A 22974-nucleotide genomic window follows, 5' to 3' on the forward strand; every position below is an offset into this window, starting at 1 on the left:
ACATTGCTGCAGCTCCTCTTTTCACCCTGTGTGTTTAGCTCTCTGTTTTAGCTACAGAGTGAGACATCTCACTTCTATTCCATCTTTGCTGGGAGTCGCATATGCGCAGTAGCTAGGTAAGGACTACTAGCCAGTCAGAAGCAGAGTATGAGGGTGTGCCACGCTAGCAGCTAGGCGAGCATTATAACGTGTGTTACAAAGTGACAATAGAGCTGTTTGGAGCAGTTTGTGAACAGTGTTTTCTGTTGGAGATGGTAAGTCCCTTTGGGGGGGACTTTGGGCTTTTTCACTTTGTACACCTATGACATCACAAAAAGCATAATATGAGCTCTTTACCTGTAAACATGTTAAAAGGCATGCACAACCCTAAACAGACTTGCTTCTCCCTCTCTCTTTTACCGATCTATCTACCTCTTTCTCACACACAAATACTGTTCACACACAATTTGTTAAGATGTTAGTTGGTTAATTTAATCTAATGAGTTATAATATATTTAAATATTTGTCATTGAAATGAAATGAAACGCAATGTTCAGTAGTTTAGTGTCACTTACAAGCATCACGTCAGGTGGTGTAACTGGTTTATGTCAAATGGGGTAACCAGTATTTTTCTTGAAAAAATGATAATGTGCAGGTAAATTAATGTTTGATAAAATGTAATACTCTACTCCACTGTAGAAACAAATTTTTAAGACTTTTTACACAATTTGTCCAAGATTATTTAGAAAACAAATGTTTCCAGCATGTCTACCACCTGATATTGCAATAACAAATATAATTTAAATTTATTTAATCCTAATTTTTTTTAAATTTAGTAATCCTAATCAAATCTATTTTTGGCTGAAATTTGGAAATAGGTAATAGTTATATTTGTATGAGTGCACTCACAAACAATGTAGTGGATGAAATATTAAATATTAATCATTCCTTAGTGGTTACACCACTTGACATTTTAGGTCAATTTGGTCCTAGCTTTGTTAAAAAAAAATGGTGAAAATCCTATTTCAAATGAAATAAAATGTACAATAACACAAAATATACATTTTAACGAAACTCAAGGATGCCTTAAAAAAATCTTTTTCAAAGTTTTTTCATTTTTTCATCTGCCCAACCCTTATATGTCACTTACCCAGCTGCTGTCTTGCTTTTTCAACGAAATGCATGTCCAAACTTGCTGTTTGTGCGCATGAGTATTTCCACCGACCTATTTGTTTGTGGTGAATCGTAGAATCATTGTGCATGTGCTTAACCCTGAGTGAACCTACTCCGAGTTGATTGAACCAACTCATATTAGCTGTTCTGGAACCAAAAACTCAGTTTTTACCCTGAGTTTTCCATCTCAGGGTAAATATACTCAGAGATCAGGGTTAGACTCAGTTTGTTAAACCTCCTTCCTGGAACGGACCCCTGAGATGAACTGTGAGATAAGGCTGAGGGCAGATGACTCAAAGCTGTAGTTAAACCAGTTTCCAACAGGCCTGAACCGGATCCTTGTTATCATTTCAAACTACAACGTTGTGCTCGTTCTCCAATGATTGTTGTTTTAATTAGGCCTTTACAGTGCAGCCTATTAAAATGATGTATAGGCTATATAGGCATATCGGTGATACATCTTTCAGTCGTCTTTAGAAAACTATTATACTAGTAATAGGTCTAAATATAAAATATATAGGCTATAACAGCAGCAGATGAATCAGTGTCATAAATACATCAGTTATTATTATTATCTGATCCAAGAATAACGTCCAGGTTGGAGGATTGCTAGTTTTGATGAAAAGGAGTCTGTAGCTCGTGGTTAACCTTACCACGGTAGGAAAGATGCGTCGTTTGTGATTTAATAACGTTTTGCTCAGAAGTTATTGATCCCGGAAGTTCGAATCTGTGAATGTCTTTCTAACTTTACCCAAGTTATAATTAAACAGATATTCTGAATATCAGCCAAACAGTGTCCGCGTGTCAACTATTTATAATGTTAACGTTAGTAAAAACGTAGAGATGGGCGGATGATAGGAGACTGTTTAAAAACATTTAAATAGCTAAACAGTTACAACAATAGCCACACCGAAAATAACGTCTCATATTAATTCAAATTACGGGTTTATGGATACAACTATGAGTAGAACATGTTCAGACACAGCGCATTTCTCAGTCTGTGTTGCCAAAGTACTGTCCCAAAACACAAGTTTGCATTTCACCAAGAACAGTTAAGATTCCAGGAAGTGTTCTTGACACGCCCATTTTACCGAGGATGCATCGGTTGGTAACTTGTATGAACTTCGCAGCACCTGTATCCCAACATTCATTTCGCCATTCAACGATTATCGGTAGATAGACAGCCCAAAAACGGGACAATTTTAACAATTTTCGCCATGTTATTCATCACTAAATTCACTTCTGAGAACATTTTATGTGAGAAATGAACGGTTTAGATTTTGAATATAGGCAGTCTTGCGAAAATCTTTGCCGAATTGACAATTTGTTCCAAAGTTTTCGGAGCTACATAAAGTGACGACAATAAACAAAATTTCTGAAGAGCAATTTTTGAAGGGAACACAAATAATACAGCCTCAATTATATTTTTAGAGGACATGTGTCCACAGAGGAAATCCTTAATACTATCATTAGTGTAGCATGGAGGCTGTACCATTATCCTGCTTTTCACTGTCTCTTGATTCAATGAAAAAGCTGACTAAATTGACCAAAATATTCTTCTTTAAAACCATGTATTTATTTTTTCAGTTGTTTACAATCAAGCCACAAAAATACCTTAAAACATAATGACTTATTTTGAAAAAGCTTCCCCATATAAAAGAAATACAATGATTTGTACACTTGTTAAGTTAGCTGATCATAATGTAAATTAGTGAGCCACTGGTAAAGGTCATCTGCTCAGCCTGACAGCCACATGAGCCACACTGTCTGCAGCAAACCTACTGATCTGCCATTTAACATCATATTGAACAAAACACAACTGTAGATCTCCAATATTAACCTTAATATCAGTTCGCACACATAACGTTAGGCTTATTGCCGTGGTAACGTTAGTTGTAGTTGGTGCATTTCTATCCAACAAGCTTTTAAACAAGCTAGGTAAAGTTACATTATAATACTAAAATAGCAAACTTTTTGTCATTGACTAATTAGAGATGGGCGATTTGTTTTCCTAAAAAAAATCTGCAATTTTTTAATAAAAAACTCGATTTACGATTCAATTCCCCCCCATCCATTTAAAACAAAATAACTGCGAACTGTAAATATATTTTAAAAATATATATTTAATTGTAAAAAGTAAAAAGTGCATCAACATAAACAAAATTGCAAAGGCAAACCCTTTCTCTAACTCAAAAGTCACTGTTCAGTGTGCAACAAAGATTGTTAAACATCCAAATTATTTATACTGTATTTGGATTAAAAATAAAATCTAAACAAAATTGATTTTTTTGAAAATATGAATTGATTTGACCTACCAACTCGATTTTTAAATCAAATCGATTTTTTTCCCCAGCTCTATGACTAATTCATTAATTACTCAGCATCATTTCCATTTTGGAAAAGAACGTCATCTGATGTTTAATGTGAATAAAATAGCCTTGAACCGCCTACTTACTAGCTACATTACTGTCACTACTGGCAAAGGAGGGGGAACTCAAAATGTTCCTAAACTTTAAAAACATTTTTTGGGGGGTTTGTATTGTTTTACTACTTACACAGATATTTGAAGTATACATCTTTATGTTATTTACAATACACAGCATGGTTTTCTGTGGGGGGGGGGTCCTGACCATCCCGTAAATAAGAGGCTTTTATTTCGCCGTTGGCGGTTCGTTTGTTTAAATATCACAACCCATGTCCGTCATAAGATTACCCAACGGGAACCGGGAAGTATGGGTTGCTACTCCCTCTTATGACGTGATCACCCAGTTACTGTAAAAAAAAACATGCTACCTTTGGAGAAACCCCAATAAATGTTATTTTAACGCATTTTAATACAGAAATGTTTAAATATATACATATTGAGCACTTTAATTTACACATTAATTGGTTGTGGTGTAGTATAGTATCGTTGAGTTGATGGGCTAATGGACTACGTTTATCATCTTAAATGACCCCACTTATACCGCCTCGAAGTATATATAGTGACTATGCTAGGTCCATCAAAGCGATTTGAAGTTTGTAAGTACACCAGAAGTTTATGTAAATAACACTTGCCTGCTGGCTTCTGCTCTCTGCTGTTGTTGTTGCTGCTGTAAGACGAGTGCTTAGGGCCGTCTACAAATTACAACACCGAAAAGAGATGCAACAAAAATATTTATTAATTTAACTTATTTTTTCAAGTAAGTGCTGTAATATAACTATCAGGAGACAAGTAATAATTGAGGTAAGTTTGGAGACATTACCTTATTTAATCATTAAATTAATACATATTTTGTTGTAACTCTTTTCGGTGTAGTAATTTGTAGACGGCCCTAAGCACTCGTCTAACTGCCGGCAGCAGCAGCAGCAACAGAGAGCTGAAGAGAGCAGGCAAGTGTTATTTACATAAACTTCTGGTGTACTTACAAACTTTCCAATCCATCGTTTTATGAGAGCATAACCTATATATACTAGTGTAGACCTTTGGTATCATTTCGGGCATTATTAGTGGGGTCATTTAAGAGATACAAATGTGGGTCCATTAGCCCCGCGCTAAGCTACTCAGCGGCTAATGCTACTCTACGCTAACTCGCCCTGTATTAGACCCAGGTGAAAAAGGCTTCTGGGGGGGGTGTTTGGCTCGAGGTCATGGTGCAAAGGACCCTAGGGTAAATTACTCCGAACCATCACTTTAACCTGCAATTTACACTTTAAACCTTCTGAAAAAGGGGGAGACTGGAACGTACAGCAACAATACAATACCTTATGTTAGACTTCTAAAATCATTCCAAAACTTTTCTGTAAATTCATACCAAATTCCCCCGGACCAGTGACTTTATTTCACGTCAGCGGTGCAAATAACGAAGCTGGGAGTTTGGGAACTAGGGCAACCTAAGAGATATTTTCATCATTAAAAATTGTAGAAAATGGTAAAAGAGAAAATGCCAATTACAGTCTTGTGAAAGCCAAGGAGAAGTCTTTGATTGTTTGGAATTTAACTCAAAACATTTAGACATATAAATGAGGTTTATTGACCATGAATTTAAAAAATAAGTGTAAACTAGACACACAGACACACACGTTTCTTTTCGGGAGACTTGTTTAAATTATGCCATAGGCTATATACATTAGATTTAGTATTTAGTTCATATTTTTTTTGGTGCATTTGTTTTCTGATTTATCAGAAGTTGAGTTTCAGTCTGTATCATAAATTAACACTTGTACATAAAGTGGTAACATGCTAGGACATGTTATGTAGACAAAAGGGGAGACACCAACCTTTAGAATTTTAATTGCAAATTTCAATCTCCCTGGGTATATACAGTGAACTACAATAATATAGAAATGATAATTCTAATACTAATAGGAACATATAGGACACACCAGTGCATATGCCTGCTTATTTCTTTTAATTTAAACTGACTTAAACTTATACACTAATAATAGTAGGGATCACGTTCCACTCTTTGGAATTTGAGCTAAACCATAAACAATGAAATTAAAGCTCAATTAGTTTATATTATTGCAATAGTTGTAGCATTAATACGGAGATTGTTTTAATACAAAGTGGTTATATTGTTGTGGTTTTTATTTCTAGCTGGTATGTTGGAGCCTTGCAGGTATAGCCTCTGTGCTGGGGGGTGTTGAGCAATAACAGAAAGAACGCATCGTCTCAAACTGTTAACAGCGTTTTCTGTGCTTGTGAACTTGCGAGTTCATTCTTCCAAGAACAACCAGCAAGAACACAAGTCCGTTCTTTGCATTCTTGAGAGTCTCTGCTCCAGCTAACGTTAACTGACGTAACGTCGACGTTACCGCTGAGCTCGGCCCGGTGAAATTTAAATTGAAAGAATAAATAAATTAAGCTAACAGCCACATGAGCTTACCTTTAACATCCGTCTGTGCTGCCGTGCTAAAAGGAACAAAGACCGTCCAGAGTGTAAAAGTGAAGCAGAACACGAAGACCTCGAAGTTAACCATGAACTGAGCCGGTAGGAAGACAGAAAACTACCGGTTGTTGTGAGCTCAACTGCCGCCGAATGAATGAATGCGTAACTGGAGGTGGTTCCTATGAAGCTGCGTCTTACGTCACCACCTATCAACAGACGTTATGCGTATCCATGGTAGCATGTAAATAAACAAACAGTCTGAGTGACCACGCTTTAAAACGAGATTACACTAGAATGTTCTGCTTATTTATACTGATTTATTATTTCAGAACCAGACCCATTTTAATGATCTTAGGTTCGTTAACGTTAACCATCCTCTTCCTCTTGTCCTCGGGGTCAAATGTGACCCATTTTCAGAAAGTTCCTATATCACAAATTTGGGGTTTCTTTCAACCAAATTTTGAAAAAACAACAACAACAACAAACACGCGGTTCCATACAACTAGTAAGGTAAATTATGAGTTCACTACTTCCATTGAATTCGAGTGTTGTATTCAATTAAAAGAAAATAAAGATAAAAGAACGTTGAAAAAAAAAAATGGTCAAAAACATCAAAGACACTTACACCAGTGTTTCCATAGTGATGATTGGTGTGGTATGGCACTAAAGCTAGGATTCTCCTGCAGCATAACAACATGCTGTTCTGGGAGACGTTCAGGCGACAAATTAATTGGAGAGAAGTTAGTCATTTCAAAAATGTGATTTATTTAGCAGCTTCTCCTTGTAACCACGAGACCAAACATTAGAGCAACATTTGAAAACAAGAACAGAGTGCAACAAACTAGAAAATACTATACTGGACCACAAACAGTCTCACACACACACACTTCATTGCATATAGTTTTTACATAATAAAACCCAACAATGTAATATATGGTATAATATAAATAAGGTGATGCTGGGGTCAGTTAGGGGGAGAGAGAGAGAGAACCATTGAAACTTAAGAAATATCTCAGCTGGGCGCCTGGGTGGCCCAGTTGGTAGAGCTACAATGTAATGGTTTATATCAAAGTATATTCATGTGTTCATGTGTTAGAATGGCCCGGTCAAAGTCCAGACCTAAATCCAATTGAGAATATCTGGCAAGACTTGAACATTGCCTTTCACAGATGCTTTCCATCCAATCGGACTGAGTTCGAGCTATTTTGTAAAACAAGAATTGGGCACAAATTTCAGTCTCTAGATGTGCAAAGCTGGTAGAGACATAACCCCAAAAAAGACTTGAGGGGGGGCTGAATACTTTTGCACGCCACACTTTTCAGTTTTTTTTATTTGTAAAAAAAAAAAAAAATTGAAAACCATGTTACATTTTCCTTCCACTTCACAACTATGGGCCACTTTGTGTTGGTCCATCACACGAAGTCCCAATGAAATACATTCATGTTTGTGGTTGTAACGTGACAAAATGTGGAAAAGTTCAAGGGGTATGAATACCTTTACAAGCCTCTGTATACAGAGATTCACTCCTCGACGTCATCAAAATAAAGGCCTAAAAATGCCCAAAAGATGATCTTATCTCAGCTAGTAAAGACTTGAGGAATAAAATTGGCTGCTGCGAAAATGCAACAGATGACAAGTTGACCCAACGTCCACACATCAGTTTTATAAAAGCATATCTATGGTTAGTGTACGTATTATTTGGCATGTCGTAAATACACAGTGTGTTGAAGACTTGAGGTAAATCCGTACGTTCTTAATATCTGTCCAACATCTTCTTCCTCGTTGTAGTGTTCGGGTTCATTTTGTAAACAGATAATAAAGTTTAATGAGATTTTAAGAACAGAGGTAAAAAAATAAAAATAAAATAAAAGCACCGTGGTGCCTTTACCATCTCAAGTCTTAAATTGTAAAGAGAAATATGTCCGTGTCAGAGGTTATTGGCCTAACTTTGGAGGTTGTGTTTGTGCGAAATGTCATTTTAAATCTTCCAAGAGTGACATCGTGACTAAACCGCAGTAATCCAGTTCAGATCCGTGGACTCTCCGTGACGGCGCCTTCACACTGGCACTTGAAATCAGCTCCGAATAAAAATTCTCTATGACCTCTTATCTATCTATCTATCTATCTATCTATCTATCTATCTATCTATCTATCTATCTATCTATCTATCTATCTATCTATCTATCATAAACAGAAAGGCTGTTGCTGTTATGATTGTGTATTTGTTCTGTTTCCTGTTTTATTTTGGTAGTCTGTTTTTCCTCCCTTGTCATGTCTTGTTTACTTCCTGTTTTTGTTTTTTTTGACTGCTACCACGTTTTGGATTTCCTTGCCTGCTGTCTTGAGGACTCCTGGGTTGTATATCTTGTGTATGATATTAAATCCTCAAGCTTAGTACTTTTGCCTGCTGTCTCTGCATTTGGGTCCTGCGTGGAGAAAAGCTGCCCAGGATGTTGATAGGTTGGGTCAGTTAAATGCGATATAGCGATATAATAAAGTGACGAGACCTGCCCCCACTGCTAAAAAAAAATAAAAAAAATCCTAAACGAAAACACTGTAATATCAATAGTCCGTTGTCTGTTGCTAACCAACCGAGCCATAGCAGGTATCGTATCAACTGCCTTAATAAAATTGTCAGACAGGAACTAGGGGTGCACGATTCAGAAAATGTGGAATGAAGAACGATTCTCGATTTAAAAAAACGATTCACAGTATGTAAATGTAGTTACTATTCCCATGTGATTAGTAGTAGACATACAATAATAAAATAAGCCAACGATTTTGAATTGGTAGAGCTTGAATCGATTTTTTTTGTTTGTTTTTTGCACACCCCTAATGTCTGTCGTACGAGTTCAACTTGTTTAACGCATCCTACTGTGCCGATGTGAAGGCGCCGTTGACCCGGCAACAAGCGATCCACCGCCGTGAGCCACCAAACCCTGAAGTCACCTCGTTGAGGCCAAACCTTGCTCCATAACGCGGGGCCTCTGGTCACACAGCGTCGTTACAACAACAGAACCACAAAGAGCCAGTTAGTGAACGGTGTATTTCCCTCCCAGTCCCCCCCAGCTGGTGGAGGAGAACCATGTGATACAGAGAATAACACGTTGTCTTTTGTCTTCCACCGTGGGTCGGTTAAAAGGTCCGGTGAAATGCCGCGGCAGCCATCTCCCGACTGAACGTTGTCCCAGATGTAGTAGTGAAGGTAGCGCTGGTGCTCTCTCTTAAACGAGCAAGTTGTCCTGACTTACAGTTTGGTGTTGAGGCCTTAGTTTGAGTAAATATGCGCTGAGTCCAGCACTCAGGATCAGGACGATGCAGCCAAACACACCGAGGATCGGTACGCTCAGGTACAGACGCCCACCTGATGGAATTAACCAAACAAACATAAGCTACAGTAGCTGGAATATCACACACACACACACACACACACACACACACACACACACACACACACACACACACACACACACACACACACACACACACACACACACACACCACACACACACACACACACACACACACACACACACACACACACACACACACACACACACACACATTTATACATATAAGCATGAAGGGGATGGGGAATGGGATTCCTGTATGTTAACTTTTTGAACCCTTCTATTGTCCTCGGTTCAAATTTGACCCATTTTTATATCAGAATGATGAGTTTCTTTGAACCAAATTGCCCCAAAATAACCTGAATGTGTGGATGTACATTGTGTGGATGCTCTGTAACATTCTTAGCAGGTAGAATTAATGATTACTTTCATTGAATTGTGGGTGGGGGTTTTTTCTTCAATTTTATGGCATTTGAAATAAACTGTGATCCACTCAACATCCTGTGATCTTAACTAGCAGTCAAAGTAAGCATGACTCAGCATTTTGCTTCCATCGTCTCGGAGTCGGTCCGTGTGCTCACCTTTAACAGCCGTCTCATCGTTGTGACCTGGAGTCTGGAGGATTTTGGGATGCAGCGGCGTCTCCGTCGTCCAGGTTTCAACAGAGCGTGGCTCTATAAAAAAAAAAAAAAAAAAGATGATTTGTAGTGATTTAAAAACACATTATAGGACAAACAGTTGTTGACAAAATGATCCTTAAAGTTTTAAAGCTGTCGAATTCTTTCCTCAAAAAAAAAGAGGATGTTTTTCAATAAAATAAAAAGCACTTTGACATAATTTGGGACCGTTATTATCACCACGTCTGAGTCTAAAATGTCAAAAAGTAAATTTGGTTGAAAGAAACCCACATTTTTCTGACAAAGAAACTAAGAAAACATGTCAAAACGACTCGGGTGCTGCACCTGAGAGTGAAACCCTTGAAAACAACGACCGGTTTCACACCCTCAATATGTATATAAAACCACTCATCAGTTTTGTAAGAAAAAAAAAGAAAAAAAAAAAAAAAAAAAAAAAACAGTTTCCCACCTTTTTTGGCATGGGCAAAATGTATTAAAATTGATACGCGGGCCTTGAGTTGAGGTCCCAAACAAATACATTATTACACCATTGTCTAATAGCAATTTATCTTTCAGGTAATTTACCATTTCTTTCTGTTTAACGTTAGCTAGCTAGCTAAATTGTTGATTTTGTTCAGATGTGCCAAATTGTTAATTATAGGACTGTTGAGGTAAAGTGGTCACTTGTTGCCATAGCAACTCCAAACATCCTGGGTCATAGCTAACAACTTTTTTGCCGCTTCCAATAAAAACGCCATGTTGGGCAAAAAAACGTTACAATATCTGGGTCACATGACAAGCGATACGACCAGAAGATGTGTCCTGGGATTCATTCTAAGCTTTATTAATTTGTTTTAAAGTGGCGGACCTTCCTCCGCAGCTCTGTGGAGGAAGGGAGGAGAGGGAGGGAGGTCTGGCAAAGCGAGACTAAGACAACAACAACGACCTCCAGCCTTGTGTCGGGACCTTAAACGTCCGAAACCAAAGTTACTCACCGACGACGAGTTCGACGATGGAGTGGCAGTCTAGCTTGGGCACGTAGCATCGGTACCGGCCCGTGTCGGCGAGCGTCACGTTGGCGATCCGGAGCGAGATGTCTCCCTCCTTTAGGGCGTCGGTGAACAGCGCCGTCCTCCGGGCGTACGACGGGATCTTCATGTCGGGGACTTCCCGTCTGTCCCGGTAGAGGTGCACGTAGCCGACGCGGCTCAGCCGGTCCGACGGGTCCGGCTTCAGGTCCGGCTTGGACCACTCCACCGTCTTGTCCCGCACGTCCTCGCCGGGCTCTAGCCGGCACGGCAGGATGACATCATCGCCCGGGGCGGCGATGATTGGCCGAAGGGACCCAATCACCTGAACTGGAAAAACACACAAGAGGGGACAATTTAAACCTTCTGAAGAAAGAGGGGGAAGACTGGAACGTACAGTGGTTAATAACTTAGGTTTTAATTCTAAAACCTTTCTGTAAATTCATACCAAATTTCCCGGACCAATGACTATTTCACGTCAGCGGTGCGAAGGAAGGAAGCTGGGATTTTGGGAACTAAGGCAACTAAGAGATATTTTCATCATTAAAAATTGTAGAAAATGGTAAAATAACAGGCCAATTACAGTCTTGTGAAAGCCAAGGAGAAGTCTTGGATTGTTTGGAATTTTTTAACTCAAAATTTAGACCTATTATTATATAAATGAGGTTTATTGACCATGAATTTCAAAAATAAGTGTAAAATTAGTGACACACACACACACACACACACACACACACACACACACACACACACACACACACACACACACACACACACACACACACACACACACACACACACACAAAAAAACACACACACACACACACACACACACACACACACACACACACACACACACAACACACACACACACCAGATGATTCCTCGTGTTACAGGATGTCACATCATTCAAAGCTGTACCATGTCAGACAGACAGACTGATATACTGGATCAGTCTGGATCAGTGAATTCAAAAGATCCAAAGACAACTTAACTGATGGAGGGTCGCTCTCATACAGGAGGCTCAGAACTTATTAACAAGTGTGTAGCTGTGTTAGTTTCTAGAAAACACTGGGCCCGTTTATGTGAAACGACCCCCATCTCAGTAACGCTAAAAAGGGAAAACTTGGTTATTCCCCCTGTGAGTCATTACGGACTTCACAGACATGAAGTGCGTGTGTGTGAGTTTCTGTGTGTGTGTGTGTGTCTAAAAAACCGCCAGGAAAGAGTGTGTGATATGTGACAAATCTGGTGAAAGAGGCAGGCAACAACTGCTGCCGTGAGAGGAGCTTTTTTTCCCCAAGATGGCAGAGTGAGTGGCAGCGCTTTTCGCAGGCTCCGGTAAAAAAAAGTTTCTTTTTAGTCCTGGAAATGTGATAAACTATAACAACCCCTCTACTAAACAGCTATTCAATGTAAAAGGTCAAAATTAAGTGATAAAAGTAAGCTATTACAGCATTCTGGGGGGTTTTATTCTTCGTTTTTTTTTTTTGGAACCATGTCCGACCAACAACTACAACTCGGCTGCTCACCACGAGGCATGCGATGAGTTTGACGTTGAGGAAGCATTCAATTCGGGATGAGAGCGGTGCGGGGTGATGTTTGGAAGAAGTCGAAAAGGATGCGAGAGCGTGTGAAGACATGCACGTACGTTTCAAAAGAAGACTTCTCCAAAAGCTGTGGCCACTGGTCCAAGAAGCCAGAAAGAAAAAAGGTAAAAAAGGTAAACGGGCATTCTTGAAAAGAAGGATAGGCTCTCGATCGATAACCGGAGAGTGGACCCAAACTGAACACCTGGTTTGTTATCATCTGATTGGCTGTCAGAGATTCAGCCTACAATCACGTTTTTTTCAACTTTAATCTTTTTGTTTGTTTGACATAAACGCTCCGATATGCAAGTATTAGGACTGTGCAATTAATCGAAATGTAATCGTGATTATGATTTTGGCTCCCAATGATTACAAAAACAGAATAATCGAGAAAAGCTATTATTTAACTCATTACGTTTTGCAAGTAGACTCTTATTTCCTCTTGTGTTCTGAATGAAAAAATAAAGTTTAAATAGGAAAAGTTTTAAGGCAAAGTTCACAGTTGTATGTGTTTTTATTTTTTTTTTTACTGTTGATTTATTTAACATTTTCTACTAAGTTCAATCATTGCAACATCTTTCCAGAAGTCAACAAGTAATAGTGTTGAATTATCGTGATTTCAATATTGACCGAAATAATCGTGATTATGTTTTTTTTCCATAATCCAGCCCTATAAGTATATTAACACTAACCGCACTTTGTTTGTTAATGCATCTCTGAACATTTGAGGTTAAATAACCTGATGCTAAGATTGGAGCACGGTTAATGCTACGTTGATGATTCCAAATATTTTTGCACGCCAGCATATGGCAGATACTGAATGTTTACCTGTTCATATATGGTATTGCAACTGCTCACCCCTTGATATCTCTTGTTATGCCAAAATTAAGAATATTATAACAAAGTAGGCGAACTTGATAATGTATTTAAATAGAACTTTGCTACAATAGCTGTTAGTTTTGTCTTTCTGCCTCTATAGTTTCTAGAAGGCTAGTTACACAAACCATGTAGATTTAGGACTAACTACTCATTCCTTTTGTGCAATGTTTATGGATTATCTACTCATTACCTAAATGTTGTCCTTTATTTCTTTAAATACTAGGGGGAGGAAAGATAATGTAAAACGTGAGGCTATTTTTCTTTTCTGTAAGGAGCAAAGGGCTAATTGTGTTGTTGTTTTTTTACAAGAAATTCACTCAGCTGAGTCTGACACAACATTTTGGAAATTGCAATGGGGAGACTCCATGTTTTTCAGTCATGGAACGTCACACTCTGCAGGAGTTATGATTTTATTAAATAGATTTTCCTGGGGAAATGATTGACCATGAAAGTGACTCTACCGGTTATTGGTTAACGGTCGCGGCAGAAATGAACGGTATAAACTACATCTGATTATGTGTGTATGTAGGGCTGCTCGATTATGGAAATAAATATAATCACGATTATTTTGGTCAATATTGAAATCACGATAATTTAACACGATTACTCATTGACTTCTGGAAAGATGATGCAATTATTGAACTTAAAAAACAGTGGAAAAAGTTAAGTAAATCATCAGTAAAAAAAAAAAATAAATAAAACATACAACTGTGTAATTTGCCTAAATAGTTTTCCTATTTAAACTTCATTTTTTCAGAACACAAGAGAAAATAAGAGTTTACTTGCATAAAGGAACGAGCTAAATAATTGTTTTTCTCGATTATTCTGTTTTTGTGATCATTGGGAGTCAAAATCATAATCACGATTACATTTCAATTAATTGCACAGCCCTGTGTGTATGGTTATAACAAAAGAGCACAGAACAAACATCTCTTCTCATCCTTAAGTAAGTACTTAGGAGGAATGGAAAATGCTTTTTTCAACAGATAGAGTAATAATTGGGGGAGATTTCGACCTAGCCCCTGATCTCTGGTTAGACCGCTTACCATCACAGAGACATTGCCACACACTTGATGAAACAATATTTGAATTGATCACAAAGGCCAATCTAATAGATTATTGGAGAATTAAAAACCCAACCAGAAAACAATTTACCTGGTTCAACTCATCTAATAATGGCTAGTGCTCAAGATTGGATTATTGGTAATTATCAGACAGACAATCTCATTAATGAGGTTAATAGATGTGATATTTCAGCATCACCCCTGACTGATCACTGTGTAATATCCTTGACACTTTCTCCGGGTGGAAGAGAGAAGAACATAATTATTCTACATGGAAATTTAACAATGCCCTTTTGGAAGATACTGAGATTTGTAATGCAGTTAAACAACTGGTTAAAGAAGTAGGGTGAATTGGAAATGTCTTTTCTGAGTAAATGGGAATGGTTTGAATTCAAAGTTAAACAGATAGCTATCAGAACAAGTAAGCAATCACCAACACTTAAAAAGATAAGACGCTATGCTGTAAAAATGATTTGACATGGCAAGAACAGACTGAATCTATCTACAGTCCCATCTATCCATCTATCCATCTATCTGGAAAAGGCCAAAGGAGCATTTATTTGTTCAAGGGCTCGTTGGATTGAAGAAGGGGAGAAAAACTCTTCTTAATTTCTTTGTCTGGAAAAACAAAAGACAGACAAAGAAAAATATTCGGAAGCTAAATATCAATGATATTGTTGTTGAAAATCAAGAAGAAGTAAACGAAAAACGTCAAAGCTTTTTATAGTAACTTGTATAAAATCCCATTTTTCTAAAAGAAGATTGATGTTTTTTTCTTAGATAAGATTCAGGAGGTTTAAAAAGACAATGGTTGATGACGTTAAACAACTTATGGAAGGTGAGCTAAGAATTGAGGAAGTCACCTGGAATAGATGGGCTAACCGTGGAGTTTCTGTCTCTCTTTTGGAGGGATATCAGGGAAATGCTCTATAATGCCTATTTAGATTGTATCTCAAAAGGTAATCTTTCTCCCAATATGAAACATGGTCTCATCACTCTAATTCCCAAAGCTAACAAAGATCATCTTTTATTGGATAATTGGAGACCAATTACCTTGTTATGCAACGATTATAAATTGCTGGCACTTGTCTATGCTAATCGTCTGAACGAGGGATTGTCACGTGTTATTGATTTGAGTGTCAATCAGCTTTCATGAAAGGTAGAAATATACATAATCATACCAGACTGCTACTAGACATGCTGGATTATCGAGACTTCATTTACATTCATTTACACTGATGCTTTTATTTTATTTCTTGATTTTTATAAAAAGGCATTTGATACTGTTGAACATACCTTTTTATTTGAAATCTTAGCCTAAGATTTTTTAGGTTTTGGGAGCAACTTTTGTAAAATAATTAAGAGGTTTTATACTGACATATATAGTTCTGTGTCCCTTAATCCTGGTATAACTCCTAGGTTTGAAGTGCTCCACGGTATTAGGCAGGGATGCCCGATTTCTCCCAAACGGTTTATTCTAGCCACCCAATCACTTATAATATTCAATAATCACAACCCCCGACTTGTAAGGGATCTCAATATTTGACAAGGAATTTAAAATTAGTCAATTTGCAGACGACACAATCCTTTTAAGGAATAAATTCATGGTTGATGGTGCCCTTGATTCAGTATCGACTTTCTCTAAAGCTTCAGGATTAACCCTCAATATTAAAAAAGTGTGAGCTACTTCCCATTCACTCATCAACGGATTCCATCATCTCATCAATTGAGGTTAAAGCTGAAGTGAAATATTTAGGAATAGTTTTATCTAAAAATGCTATTAGAAGGGAAGATGTTAATTTTTCTAACCGTTTAATAGATATGAAGAAATCTTTGAGTCGCTGGCTTACTAGAGATCTCACGGTCTTTGGTAGAGTCACTCTGTCTAAATCAGAAGTTATTTCAAAAGTAATTTATCCATGTCACTCCCTGTATGTTTCTTCCGGTAATATTAAGAAAGCCAATTCAATTGTTTTCCAATTCCTGTGGAAAAACCGAACCCATTATATTAAGAAATCACAGCTGGTTAAAGAGTATGACATGGGTGGTATTAAAGCACTGGACTTTGAATCAATGTTTGGGACCTTTAAGATTAACTGGTTGAAAACATATCTATCAAAACCAGATTATATGTGGTTTCACATACCTAGACATCTATTTAAGAAAGTAGGAGGGCTTGCTTTTCTTCTGCAATGTGATTTTTGAGGTGACCAAAATTCCTGTTAAGTTGTCAAACTTCCACAAACAAGTTCTCCAATATTGGAAAATGAGATTTACCCATAACTTTTCTCCACATGGATCCACCTTATGGAACAATAGGGTCATTATAATCAATAGGAAATCATTGTTCAGGTATGAAAAGGGCATTGTATTTGTGAATGATATTATAGATGATAATGGTAACTTTTTGGAACATAAAGCTTTTTTTTTTTTAGACAAATATAATTTAAACTGTACATATAGAGAATACAATAAGATCTGTACAGCAATACCTGTACCATTATTACAGTTAATTCAAAACACATTGTTATATGCAAGAACAAGACCCTTACCAACTTTACCAAATTTAGTCATTAATGATTGTACTTAATTTGACAATAAATGTAATAATAAATATATTAGTGATGCTTTGACATCTAAATTATGTTTTGGTTATAACAGGATTGTGTGTACAGGTTCCAAACATGCATTGTAGGGCTGTGCTCAATTTGAAGAAATTCTGAGTCGACTAACACTCATTCAATTGTATCGACTGATCGATTAGTTGATTTAATCGACAGATCTGTAAAATCTGAGTTTCTCTGCAAAGAGTCACGCAAAAGCACCACTTTAATTCTTGTGTTTACCAGAGATGTGCAATCTAAGTTGACTAAGACCAAAACGACCGATTAGTCAACTAAGAGGGAGCAGCCCTGATGCATTGTCCATAGAAAAAGCACATTTTAAATTCATCAAATGGCCCATTTCCCCAAAAGTCAAAGCGACTCACTTTAAAATAATCTACAAGATATGTCCGGTCGCTGACTTTCTTAGAAGAAGATTCAAATTTGATGTAGACACTTGTGTTTTTTTGTGAGGTGGCCGATGAGACTCTGGATCACATGTTCCTTTTTTTGCCCCGTGTCCAACAGCTTCTGGTCTGAGATACATATTTGGCTGTCACTACTCCCACCTTGCCACACATCCTCTTTTACATGGATAATATAGATTCATCAGTATCAGACTTAGTCAATATGATTATTCTAATGGGTAAATATCATATTCATTGCAGTAAGTGGAGATCTTCTAAGCCTTCCTTTGTTTGGTTTCTAAATTACTTTAAAATTGTTTTTTTCCCTCACTGAAAAAGATCAAATTTACTAAGATTGCAAGGAAAATGTGTAGTGACATATCTAGGAAACTACTGTTTTGATTAGTATCTCCTTGTGTACCGCTCTAAATGTTAATTTTACACCCCAACAACGGCGTTTGGATGCAGTATCTATGGCAACGTTGCGTCAGTAACGTTAAAAGTTTAACGGTTTTCAACTTCACAGTTCTAGTAAACATAACGCTAGCTAGCTAGCTAGCTACATATCCTGTATCAATGGTCTGACCATAGATATAGAACAATATATCTATGGGTCTGACACAGTTCGCAGCTATTTTATATTTAAACAGATATTCCGAACATTATAGCCCAACAGTATCCGCGTAACGTTAACGTCAGTAAAAACGTAGAGATGGGCGGATGATAGCGGGCTGTTTAAAAACATTTAAATAGCTAAACAGTTAGCTAGCTACAGGGAATAAGCCACACCGAAAATAACGTCTAATATTAATTCAAATTACGGGTTTATGGATCAAACTTATCAGAATAACATGTTCAGACACAGTCTGTACTCCAGCTAACCTTAACTGACGTAACGTTGACGTTACCGCTGAGCTCGGCCCGCTGAAATTTGAATTGAAAGAATAAATAAGTTCAGCTAACAGCCTGAAACACATGAGCTTACCTTTAAGGTCCGTCTGTAGTGCCGTGTTAAAAGGAACAAAGACCGTCCAGAGTGTAAAAGTGAAGCAGAACACGAAGACCTCGAAGTTAACCATGAACTGAGCCGGTAGGAAGACAGAAAACTACCGGTTGTTGTGAGCTCAACTGACACTGATTGAATGAATGCGTAACTGGAGGTGGTTCCTTATGAAGTTGCGATTTACGTCACCACGTGGCAACTGACGTTATGCTTTCCATTGGTCATTGTTTTCTTGCCACTCCCACGTATCCATGTAGCATGTAAATAAACACATGACTCTGACAGTCAGAGTCATGTGTTTAGTCTGACTATGTGAATGACTGTATCAAAAGCAGTCGGCTGGATTATATAACACGTTTTTAAACGAGAGTACACTAGAATGTTCTTCTCATTTATATTTATTATTTCAGAAACAGACATATTTGAATTATCTTAGGTTCGTTAACGTTAACCCTCCTCTTCCTCTTGTCCTCGGGTCAAATTTGACCCATTTTCAGAAAGTTTCTATATTACAAATTTTAGTGTCTTTCACAAATAGTTAAAAAACAACAACAACAACAACAACAACAACAACAACGTGGATGGTTCCTTACAACTAGTAAAGTAAATTATGAGTTCACTACTTTCATTGAATTTGGGTGTTTCAATGTTATGGCATTTGAGAAAAAAAAAGATAAAAGAACGTTGAAAAAAGTCCCAAAAACATCAGGGGAGGGGGGGGGGGGAGCGACAAAAGTGTCGAAAAAGATTTAATTTAATATTTTAACACAGAAAAACAAAATGTTGCTTGTTGGTCAACGTTAAGACAACACAAGGGTTAATAGAGAGCAAAAACCACTAAATAAATTCAAAAATGCATGCAGGCTGGTAAACTAATATAGAACTATTGTTCACCGATAAAATCCTTCATAAATTATACTTTTTATTAACCAAAACATGGTTTAGATTAATGCAAGTGGACTTTAATCCCTCCCAGCTTTTTTTTTTTTCTCTAGTTACTTGTCAAAACACTGGCACCCAGATGATACGTTCGAGAGTAAATATATATATATAAATTTCCTTTGTGTATATTTAGGATGCATACACACTGGGACACTAAACAGCAAGAAGGTAAAGAGACATTTGTAACACTAGAGCAGGGGTCTTCAACGTTTAAGTCAAGGACCCCTTGACTGAGAGAGAGTGAGAGAGAGACGGAGCAGGGACCCCTCTACTACATATACTGTATTTCATAAAATGAAGTTACATAAACTGGGCCTACAATAACGTGTAGGGCGGCCTAAAGCCTTTATACATAACTTTCCCTTTAACAAGAGGATGTCAGCGTATGGTATCTCATAACCGCCGGAGACAAATGCAGACAGACACAAACAGAGTCTGAGAGAGAGAGGACATTGAACGCCACCTTTAAGCAAAGAGACGGGAGATAGAAGTCAACACACTGCACTGTAGTCATCATCATCAGCTTTATTGCCAAACTCAAGGTCCATTCAGAAGACACAGACATGACATACAACATACATTAAAGAGATAAATAAATACAAAAGAAAAACAATACTGCATTTCTATAAAAGATACACCAGCGTTTCCATAGTGATAATTGGTGTGGTATGGCACTAAAGCTAGGACTCTCCAGCAGCATAACAACGTGCTGCTCTGGGGGACGTTCAGGCCACAAATTAATGTGTAGATAAGTTAGTCATTTCAAAAATGTGATTTATTTAGCAGCTTCTCCTTGTTACCACGAGACCAAACATTAGAGCAACATCTGAAAACAAGAACAAAGTGCAAATACTCTAAATATCTTTAATGTAGAGAGTAAATCATATCATCTCTGAAACAGAATGGATAACAAACAGTCCCGCCTTAGATGAGCAAGATGATTTTAGATCTTCAAGACACAGAGATCCTTCAGTGCATATAGTTTTTAAATAATACAACCCAACAATGTAATATAAGGTAGAATATAAATAAGGTGAGGCTAGAGCTGGGCAACCCTAGAGCTGGGCAATATATCGATATAATATGAGACTAGATATCGTCTTAGATTTCGGATGTCGTAAAACTTGTAATATGGTAAGTGTGGTCTTCTCCTGGTTTTAAAAGCTGTGCTAGAGTAAAGTGACGTACTTTTCTGAACTTAGCAGACTGTTCTATTATTTTCCTTTACCCACTTAGTCGTTAAATGTCTGATGATAATTTATCAAAATATGGAAAAGTTCAAGGGGTATGAATACATTTACAAGCCTCTGTATATAGAGATTCACTCCTCGACGCTGACCTGCGGCCCTTTGCTGCAAGTCACCCCCCACACACACACTTTCATGTCTGTCCTATCAAAATAAAAGGCCTAAAATGGCCCCAAAAATAATAATCTTAAAAAAAAGATTATCTCAGCTAGTAAAGACTTAAGAATAAAATCGGTTGCTGCGATAATGCAACAGATGACAAGTGGACCTAACGTTTACACATCGGTTTTATAAAAACATATCTTCTGTTACTGTAGAGATTATTTTGCATGCAGTAAATACAGCGAGTTGAAGACTTGAGGTCGATTCGTACATTCTTAACATGTGCCCAACATCATCTTCCTCGTTGTCAGTGTTTGGGTTCATTTTGTAAACAGATAATAAATAAAGTTTGATGAAATCGGAGCACGGTGTGAGGCGGAGGAAAGAACATGCACAATCTGACCAGATAGAGGCGACGACGTCAAACTCCGTATTAGGATTGGGTTTCACTCATAAATAAGCCAATGTAGAGGGCTTCCAGTTAGACATTTTGTTTGAGTAGTGCTGTAAAATGGCTCCTTGAGAGACTCTTCAGTGTTTCGGTCTAGTCTTGATAATGTAACTATTCTAACAATGTTACTGGAGTACACTTTGGAGGTTTTGTTTGTGTAAAAAGGTCACTTAAAATCTCCCAAGAGTGAAGTCTGTTGAGTCTCTGACGACGCCTTCACACTGGCACCTGAAATCAGCTCCGTAATACGCAACGCGCCCCCCCCCACCCAGTGGACGTCGTACTACACCGTTGAAAAGCGTCGGAAGAGAGTAGAAAAAGAAAAAAAAGGTCAGTGTCCAAATGTCCAATTCTCTCTGACCTCTCATCCATCCAAATAGAAACAGAAAGGCTGCTGCTGTTATGATTGTGTATTTGTTCGGTTTCCGGTTTTATTTTGGTAGTCCGTTTTTCTCCCTCGTCATGTCATGCGTTACTTCCTGCGTTGCGTTTTCCCGCCCTTTGCGATGGTCTGCCCCGCCCTGACTTGTTTCACCGGTTACAGAGTGCTCTTGTCACCTTGTCCCTCGTTTCCTCGTCCCCGCTTGTGTTTAGTCTCTGTGTTTTCTTCGTCTGTTGTCAGGTCATCATTTCGGTTTTGGAGCGTGTGCGAGGCTACCCGTTTTATCTCAGTGTTCCCGTTTCCTGCGACTCCTGTTTGTTTTTTGTTTTTGTTTTTTAAACTGCTACCAGGTTTTGGATTTCCTTGCCTGCTGTTTTGAGGACTCCTGGGTTGAATATCTTGCTTGATATTAACCTTTGTGTTGTCTTCCCGTCAGCCTTTTTTTTTTTCATAGTTTGTTTTTGCTTTTTCCAATGTTTTAAATTGTAAACATTTTCTTTTACACATTTTCAGCGCTTATTTCTACGTCCCATATTTTCAGATATAAAACAAAAATTGAAAAAACAGGTCAATGTGACCCAAAGTCAACACAAAGGGTTAAATCCTCAAGCTTGGTACTTCTGCCTGCTGTCTCTGCATTTGGGTCCTAACAACATTCTCTGATTCCTACAACAGCTGCGTGGAGAAAAGCTGCCCAGGATGTTGATAGGTTGGGTCGGTTAAATGAGACATAGCGGTATAATAACAATAGTCTGATGTCTGTTGCTATGATGTCTGTTGCTATGATGTCTGTTGCTAACCAACTGAGCCATAGCAGGTATGGTATTAACTGCCCTAACAAAATTGTCGGATAGGAACTAAGGGTGCACGATTCAGAAAATGTCACGATTCGATTCAATAACTATTCTCGATTTAATAAATCATTTAATTTTGCCTTAGCAATAAACAAGCCGTTCTATAATGTCGTTTTTTTTTGCTCCTTTTTGAAAAAAATAAATAATATATGCAGATTAAATATCAGTTTAATATCAGTTAAATATTTTAAAATTTTTTTCGTAAATCAGCCTCTGCCGGGTAGAAATTTGTGAAATTGTATAAAAAAAGTTAACACCAACATTTAGTGGCAAAATCCATTGTATGTCTACAAAATTATTTTAGATATAGTAGAAGTTCAAGTCACCACTACCTCTGGTCAAAATATTGACTTAGTATCTCAGAATATAAACTAAGAATCTCAAAGTAATGAGAAACTGTCAAATATTGACTTAGAATCTCAATATATTGGCT

The 22974-nt window shown here is 37.7% G+C and overlaps 1 protein-coding gene across 1 annotated transcript; it reads right to left on the minus strand.

Annotated features, from left to right (window-relative positions):
- Nucleotides 1-6767: 6767 nt before the first annotated feature.
- On the minus strand, nucleotides 6768-18719 carry LOC120573520 (butyrophilin-like protein 2). The gene is made up of 4 exons (XM_039823305.1): nucleotides 18546-18719; nucleotides 10986-11348; nucleotides 9955-10047; nucleotides 6768-9387 (listed from the first exon to the last, which is right to left on the minus strand). Exons 1-4 carry the CDS (start codon nucleotides 18637-18639, stop codon nucleotides 9248-9250), a joined length of 690 nt encoding a protein of 229 aa, XP_039679239.1. The 5' UTR covers nucleotides 18640-18719; the 3' UTR covers nucleotides 6768-9247.
- Nucleotides 18720-22974: the final 4255 nt, after the last annotated feature.

The sequence above is a fragment of the Perca fluviatilis genome, chromosome 14, assembly GCF_010015445.1.
Source record: "Perca fluviatilis chromosome 14, GENO_Pfluv_1.0, whole genome shotgun sequence".
NCBI classification, from domain to species: domain Eukaryota; kingdom Metazoa; phylum Chordata; class Actinopteri; order Perciformes; family Percidae; genus Perca; species Perca fluviatilis.

Coding starts and splice junctions, on each gene's coding strand:
- LOC120573520 (XM_039823305.1), bottom strand. CDS start 18,639: ATGGTTAACTTCGAGGTCTTCGTGTTCTGCTTCACTTTTACACTCTGG. Junction 11,349..18,545: donor ACTACAGACGGACCTTAAAG/GTAAGCTCATGT, acceptor GTGTTTTTCCAG/TTCAGGTGATTGGGTCCCTT. Junction 9,388..9,954: donor CGATGAGACGGCTGTTAAAG/GTGAGCACACGG, acceptor TAATTCCATCAG/GTGGGCGTCTGTACCTGAGC.